This window comes from Nicotiana sylvestris, chromosome 6 (genome assembly GCF_000393655.2).
Source record: "Nicotiana sylvestris chromosome 6, ASM39365v2, whole genome shotgun sequence".
Taxonomy (NCBI): Eukaryota; Viridiplantae; Streptophyta; class Magnoliopsida; order Solanales; family Solanaceae; genus Nicotiana; species Nicotiana sylvestris.
The window spans coordinates 211,373,455-211,381,689 of NC_091062.1; the positions used below are offsets into that span (position 1 = coordinate 211,373,455).

The following is an 8,235-nucleotide window of genomic DNA, read 5'->3' on the forward strand; positions in this document are numbered from 1 at the left end:
CGTACATCTTGTTGTTTTTTTCTTCTAAAATTTAGCCAGTAGGTTCAAATCACACATATGTCTTGTTATTATTATTATTTTTTTCCTTTCTAAAATTGGGTTCAGCCATTGGAAATGGACATGACTTTGTATTCTTTCTTTCTTGCGTTTTAATTATCTTTTTTCTTCATCTTTCTTAGTATGGTTTATTCTTTCAAACCTCTCAAGGTGAACACCTTGAAATTCCCATTCTCCTTTTGTCATCGTCGATAAATTTTGTATGATTAAATTAAATGCACATGCACATGCCATTTTCTTACAGATTAAAGATCATTGAAATTGCAAATGCACATGCCATTTTATTGATCTTAAGTGACGAATATTTGACCATTTGGCCGGCAGCTAATTAGAACAGAACGTGAAATGAGTCATTAATCCATAAAATTATTCCTATTTAATCTTCGGAGTTGGGAATGATGATAGTGTAATTCCTGGCTTTGCGGAATGATGATAGTGTTGAATATCTATTCTTTTAGTTTTACATTGGTTTATAATGAAAAAGCATAAATTGGTTTATCTTTTTCTTTAGTGCTTAGTTATATAATTAATAGTACTTATTAGCTATACTTATTTTAGCATGACTTATATAGCAATTTTTAGATTATGTTAATTTTTATTATGACTTAGCTTATTAATTAGCAATATTTGCTTTATGATTTTTTAAAATCTTTTTATTGAATATTTAATTATAATGTTACGAATTATCTCATATTATTGTGTTATTTTCTCGAAAAATATATTATATAGTTGTATCTTACTAATACTAAAGATATTTGGAGCTCAAGTCATGTATTTTGGCAATTAATTTGTTTACTTATTGATATATTCCAACAACTACTACTTATATCAGTGTGTAGCCCAAAACCATCAAAATAAGCAACCTTGTACCAATTTCCATTCTCAATCTAACGAAAGGTGAGATTACTTTGACATTTCTCCTTTGGTCTTTTGTAGCATATTTCACATTTTATCTTCTTTATTATGAGTTTAATTCTTTTCTTTCCCACCAGATCTTAAACAATGGTTAGTCTAGTCTGTAAGCTGGGCGAAAAGTTTTTTTAAGTCATTTTTCTTAACAGGAAGGGCCTAAACCTTGCAAATCATACTGAAAATGACCATGGAATCTTTTAACTAAATCTACCAAAATTAATTTTGGATCTTTCCTAGTAACTGCATCTAATTTCTGTTAATAGTATTATCAGAAGCTGCATTTAATTTCTGCAGAAAGAGCATTACTTTGTATGTATTTGCATTGAATTGCTTGCATAGCTAAATATTTGAAATACATCACGAATGTATTAGGTGTTACTAATAAAAGGAAAAAAAATAAATTTGGGTTTTTCTCTAAATAATCTTGGTGGCCTTTAACTTAGACACAAAAGACTTTACATGTAGCACTACTTTTCTTTTTATATGTAATTTGGGTTTTTCTCTAAATTATGAAGATTGTTGATCTTGTTTCATTGCTTTTTATTGAAGGCTTGAAGCTGATAGAGCTATTAACTCAAAGGCAATCGTGAAAGACAGCAAGCCAATTGACATGGAGGTTGTTGAGACTAGTGAAAAAAGATCTCAAGCTCCTGCAGATTTTCCATCAATTAATGATGAAGTTGTGGGCTTTGCGAAAGATGCAGAATATATAATGAAGAAACTGACTGGCAGATCAAAGGAGCTCGACGTTATTTCAATCTTTGGAATGGCCGGACTTGGTAAAACAACATTGGCAAGGAAAGTGTATAACAATACCTCTATTATTAATCACTTTGATGTTAAAGCATGGTGTACTGTTTCACAAACATATGACATGAGGACATTGTTGGTTGATATTCTTGAACAAGCTACAAATAAGGAGTGGAAAATCAATGAGGACTTTGACATAGGTGACAAGTTGCAGAAGACTCTAAAAGGCAGGAGATACCTCATTGTCTTAGATGATATATGGAAAGTTGAGGCGTGGGAAGACCTAGGATTATGTTTCCCTAAAGGTGAATATGGAAGTAGAGTAATGGTAACAACTCGAATTGAAGAAGTGGCTAAGCATCTTCAATACCACAGTGATCCTTATTCTCTTAGATTTCTAACACTGGAAGAGAGTTGGGAATTATTGCAGAAAAGAGTATTTCAAGGAGAGAGTTGCCCCCTGGATCTACGGGAAGCAGGGTTAAAAATTGCCGAACATTGTAAAGGATTGCCTCTTGTCATTGTGCTGATTGCTGGAATTATAGTGAAAACAGAAAGGGAGGCATCCTTGTGGCTGGAGTTTGCCAATGACTTAAGTTCTCATGTTTTAGGAGAGCAGAGCATGAAGGTAATACAATCAAGTTATGAGCATTTAGAAGACCACTTAAAGCCTTGCCTTCTTTATATGGGATTGTTTCCAGAAGACCATAAGATTCCCATGCATGATTTGCTGAAGTTGTGGATGGCTGAAGAGTTTGTAGTGAATGTTGACACAGAGAACATGGAGGAAGCATCTAGATTTTGCTTGAACGATCTACTTAAGAGAAGCCTTGTAATGGTCTCTAGAAGGAGAATTAATGGTGACATAGAATGCTGCACACTTCATGATGTAGTGCGTGAATTTTGCTTGAGAAAACTTACAGAAGAAAAGTTTATGCAGCTCACAGTGCCATACAATCCATATGATCAACATTTGTATCCCCAAGAATCACGGTTATGCATTTATATTCATGATGATCTTGTTAATCAATTAGATCATTCTGAATATATGTTGGATAAGATTCCAATGCTCGAGTCCAAGTACAAAAAGTGTGTAGGTGAATGTCCTAGGTCTTTGGAGTTCATTGCTCATCCAAAATTCAACACATGGAACAGATCAAATCCTTTACCTTTACTCGTTAAACTAAGACTTGTTCGGGTGTTGAATTTGATGGAAGTGGAGTTGCCAAGTTCTTGGGCTACAGCAGTACAATCGCTAACTCACTTGAGGTACCTTAAGATTTTCGTCGAAGAATTTGATTTCAAGTGGATATCACATCTACAGGAGCTTCAGACTCTAGTGGTTGATTCAGTTCAGTTTCTAAGGACATCGCCGGTAGTTATCTTGAAAATGATGAAGCTAAGGCATGTGAATATAAACAGATTGACCAGTATATGGGAAGACAATGATAGAGCAATTTTTGAAGAATCTTCAACAACTATGCTAGAGAACTTGAAGACCTTCCTCTCTTGCCGTATACGTCTGGATGAGAAAAATCCAAGGTTCTGGTGGAGGTTCCCTAATCTTGAAGAACTGAGCCTCCGCATTATTGCTGATGTACCTAGCTGTCCTTTGTTTCCCATACCGGAAGTTCATGTTCACCTTGAATCTCTTGATCTGGTTGTAAGCCCTAAGGGATTCTGGAATTCAGTTGGATGGGAGAGCTACTTTGTCTTGCCGTCAAATCTCAGGCATTTGTGCATTAAGGGTTGTTTCTTGACGGAAGAAATGGTTTCAAACATTGCAAGATTGCAGAAGCTTGAGAGTCTCAGATTAGAGATTGGATTTCCTTTGGGGAATGTAGAGCACTGTTGGGACGTGAGAAATGTCGAGTTCCCTGCACTCAAATACTTGTCACTATTCGCCGTGAGGATGGCAGTATGGAGTGCTTCAGATACATCTTTTCCCATGCTTGAGAAGCTAGTTCTAAGAACTTGTTACTACTTCAAGGAGATACCTCCTAGCTTTGTGGATATTCCAACATTTCGACTAATTGAACTGTTTGACTGTACGGACTCTATTGTGGTTTCAGCTATGAATATTAAAACAGAAATTGAAGAAAACACTGGATGTGACACTCTCCAAGTTCTTATATCCAATACACCTCCTACTTATTAAAGATGGTAAGCCAGTACTTCAACACCTCTTTGTTCCGTCTGATATGGAAAACAGTTTTTTGCAACTTTTGTCTTGCATACTGAATAAGTTCCACTGTATATACACGGCATTATTATACCTAAACAGCATTTTGGCAAGTATAGAAGTTCCATGCATGATTTTAGCATCTGAATGAATTGTATAGTCAGTATAGATAACCTTTAACGTTTTGTGGAATGACATTTTTTCCTTCTCTTCTTTAGAGTAAAATTAAGATATGTACCAGTTTAAGTGCATAACTTTACATTATGTGGATCGGTGCACATAGCACTAACACTCTTCGAGAAAGAATTTAACTAATCCAATAGTGTGTGTTTATCATGTAATTTTTTTGCATCTATCTAGTTTTACACATTTTTGTTATCTTGGACCAAAGATGCATCACTTTTGCATACTAAGGGACTATTATTGCCCATCTCATAAAATAGGGACCATTTTAGCTAAGACCCAAACTTAAGAACGGTTTTAATTTTTTTTGTAGTGACTCGGGTTAAATTTGAATAGTACTCAAAAGTCAACTAGGTCAGTGTGCAAATTCAATGTCTCTGTCTTTTCTTAAGTTTAGATCTAGAAGAAATTATCTTAAGTTGACTATTATTCAGAATTGTTTAAAGCCAAGTCTTACCATAATCTTAATTATTATTGTAACACCTCCTTTTTTACCTACACCCCCGAGAAAGGGTGTAAAGGGAGTTTTTTCCAATTTAAGTGACAATCGAAACGAGATTTATTTATTAAAAGATTCAGAGTTGCCACTTGGGAGATTTATGGTGTCCCAAGTCACCGGTTGAATCCCGATCGAGGAAAAACTTGACTCTGTTTAACAGTCCGCGAACCAGAAATCCGAGTAAGGAATTCTGTTAACCCGGAAGAAGGTGTTAGGCATTCCCGAGTTCCGTGGTTCTAGCACGGTCGCTCAACTATTATATTCGGCTTAATTATCTGATTTTAATACATTTTGAATTTATGAAAATTTTAGTTTTAACCGCTTCTATTCATTTTTTTAAAGAAAATTGCAACGTTATTAAAACACGTCTCGAACCACGTCACATAAATGCACCCGTGGTTTTTGACATATCTTAACATTGTTGAGATTTGGATTTGGGTCAATAAATGTGCACCCGAATTTAAGAAGGTAAATTATTAAAAGAACGCGCCTGAAGCAACTACGCGTTTAACTTCGCGAGGGCCATGAAAATTTGCTAAATGGCACGCCTCGAATTCTAAAAAAAAAAGAAAGCAAACACATTAACTAAATGAAGGCCGTGCATTTAAGATTGTTGGGCACGACTCCCTCAATTTATTTTAAAAGGAATTCAAACTAGATTTCGGAGGGCCATAAATTATATTCTGTTTAATATGGCACAATAATACTACAAATTCAACTCCATGAATCTGAACTGAAACCAAACACCTTAATTTTTAGGAACACTTTCAAGAATCAATCATTTAAACAAAATAGTTTTCCATGAAAAAAAAAACAGTAGCTCTGAGCTAAGATTAAAAATAGAACGCCACTTTCCGAACTTCTTATTTCTGCACATTTCGCATTAACTTGATCCAAATCTATCTGCCTCGTAGATATACACAACAGAATCCCCGACCCCTAATTCCATAGAATAGCATCCATTCATATTTCTAAGCACTTAAAGAGAATCTGTATTGGCCTGTTATTAATATAGCTACTCACATGAATAGTTTGAGTCCATTGTAAACTAGTAAAAGCATACAGTAAAATCATAAGAGGACCCCTTTTAGTAGCAAACCACTCTTTCATGGGAGTATCACTTTCAAATATAAAAATCACCTCTTCTATACCTTACTTTTTAGGAAAATTCAGGTCCTGGAATGTATGTAATGTCATGGGCGGCTTTCCAGCCGTGCCCCATGACCCCTTGGGCGCGCCCCGTGGCGTCCTAACAAGCCTTCCTAACGCCTAGCGCCACGGACGGCCCCGTGGTCCTGGCCGCGCCAAGTGACAAGCGCGCATGTGCCTCTATCGCCCCACCGATATCCCTCGCCAGCGCCCAACCGCAGGCAGATGCCAACAGCGCCGCGCGCGCAGACCCTGATGCCAAAGACTATGCTGCTGACAACGGACCTGTTTTCTGCCTTATAGCAAACTAAGTCTTTTTCATTGTAAATATAGAGTAGTTTTATTCCATGTACTTCCATTATGTTTCTCTAGCTTAATCAAGTCTAGTCTTGTAGCTTTGGATTATTTTTTTAAGCATTATTAGGGGGATCAAGTAATCAAACTTTCTAGCAAGCAAACAATTCTCTGTACTGGTGTCTCTTCCCCTCGACACCGCGTTGCCTTTCTGTAATAGCTTTTATTAATGCAATCAAGCTTTCTTTCATTCTCAATTCTCATTCCTGTTCTCTCAATTACTCTTGACATTGGTTTTCCCGTACGACACTAACAATCTAGTCTAGCATACGGAGGGGACCTCAGTTGGCGGACAACAACTACACTGACATCAGTTGCTTAGCCTTACGTCGCCCTTCCAAGGAATCTCAGGAAGGCGCCGCGTAACAGTTGGTATCAAAGCCGAGGCTCGACATCGGACGAGGGAACGCATTGTCATTACCACCATTTCTGACCATGGTGAATCATGGGGACCGCATTGCAGCCCTTGAACAGACGGTTGACGGATTACTGCCCATCATGGATACGGTGCCTGAACTAAGAACCAGCCTAGGGCAAAGGTTGGACGACCTGGACCGCAGGGTGCTCCAGGCCGAAGTTGACATAGAAAACATCAGTCGTGACTCCGAGGGAGATCGGCAAACGGCAGCCATAGAGGCAGCCGGAATTTTTGGCAAATTCGAGGGACTCTAACAGGAGCGTGCCGAGGATTTAGCTTACAGGGCACAAGAGGCAGACAGGTTGACTGCCATGCAACAAACTATTGACGACTTGACAGACAAGCTCAATATTGTCAATGCTGCTTTACAGAGCCTGCTGCGAGGCAGTGGAAACCAGATCGGGGGCGCTGCAAACCCCACTTCCGCGATACAAAAACTGAAAATTCCTGAGCCAAAGCCATACAGTGGAGCTAGGAATGCCAAGGAAGTGGAGAACTTCATCTTTGATGTCGAACAATATTTCGATGCTGTTGGGGGCCTAGAAGAAGCTAAGAAGGTAGAAACTGCTGCCATGTATCTTCAGGGTGATGCTAAACTCTGGTGGCGGGTGAAATACGAAGCCATCAAGGCTGGTGAAGATGCTCTCGAAACATGGGCAGAACTGAAGGCAGCCATCCGCCTACAGTTCTTCCCCGAGAATGTCGAATACAATTCAAGGAGAAAGCTACGAAAGCTCCACCAGACCAAATCCGTGCGGGACTACGTGCAGGAATTCTCCGCGCTCATGCTAAGCATACGCGACATGGGGGACAAAGACAAGCTCTTCACTTTCCTAGAAGGGCTGAAACCTTATGCCCGTATGGAGCTACAAAGACAATGAGTAGATACCCTGCCCAAGGCGATCCAAGCAGATGAATGCCTTGGGGACTATCAAATGGAAGCTCGAAAGGATAGGCCTCAACCGCCTGCCCGAGCGGGATTCAAAGGGGGCCAGTCTAGCAATGGTGGCCCTAGCAGAAGTGGGGGAGATCGGAGCTCAACCAAACCTAAGGCTCCCTCCACAGGCAGCAACAGTGCTGCGTCTAACAACAATGATCGGGGGAGGAAGCCTCCTTCAGGATGCCGTCATTGCGGCGGACCACATTGGAACAATGAGTGCCCACAGGCACAGATGAACGCCCATCAGACTTTTGATGATGGGACGGATGACGACTCAGACGATGCGGATCAGACTGAACCAGTAGGTGCCTTCAATGCAATTGTTGGCTCCATTTCTAAGGCATTAGCAGAGACTAGTGCTGGTATCCGTAAGAAGAAGGACCCATGTCCAGTCACCAAGAAAGGGAAAAATAAGGCAGATGATGAGACTCCTCTTAAGCACGAGAGGACCTTAATGTTCGTTGAGATGAAGGTGAATGGCAAGCCAATTCGGGCCATGGTAGACACGGGTGCTACCCACAACTACTTAGCCTCGACTCAGGTGGAGCGCCTTGGTCTAGTTGTAGGGAAAGGTAGAGGCCGTGTCAAGGCTATCAAACTCACCTCCCCAGCCAGTGGGTGGAATAGCCAAAGAAGTACCGGTGAAGCTTGGCCCTTACGAAGGAAAATTCAACCTGCGCGTGGTGATCATAGATGACTTCGAGTTGATAGTTGGATTGGAATTCCTGAGGCAAACCAACACCATGCATGTACCGTATGCTGACATGTTACTGATGATGGGAGAAAACGGG

General features: G+C 39.7%; 1 protein-coding gene across 1 annotated transcript; it reads left to right on the top strand.

Annotated features, from left to right (window-relative positions):
• Positions 1–874: 874 nt before the first annotated feature.
• Positions 875–3,877, top strand: LOC104213563 (putative late blight resistance protein homolog R1B-23). The gene is made up of 2 exons (XM_009763093.2): positions 875–954; positions 1,519–3,877. Exon 2 carries the CDS (start codon positions 1,580–1,582, stop codon positions 3,875–3,877), a length of 2,298 nt encoding a protein of 765 aa, XP_009761395.2. The 5' UTR covers positions 875–954; positions 1,519–1,579.
• Positions 3,878–8,235: the final 4,358 nt, after the last annotated feature.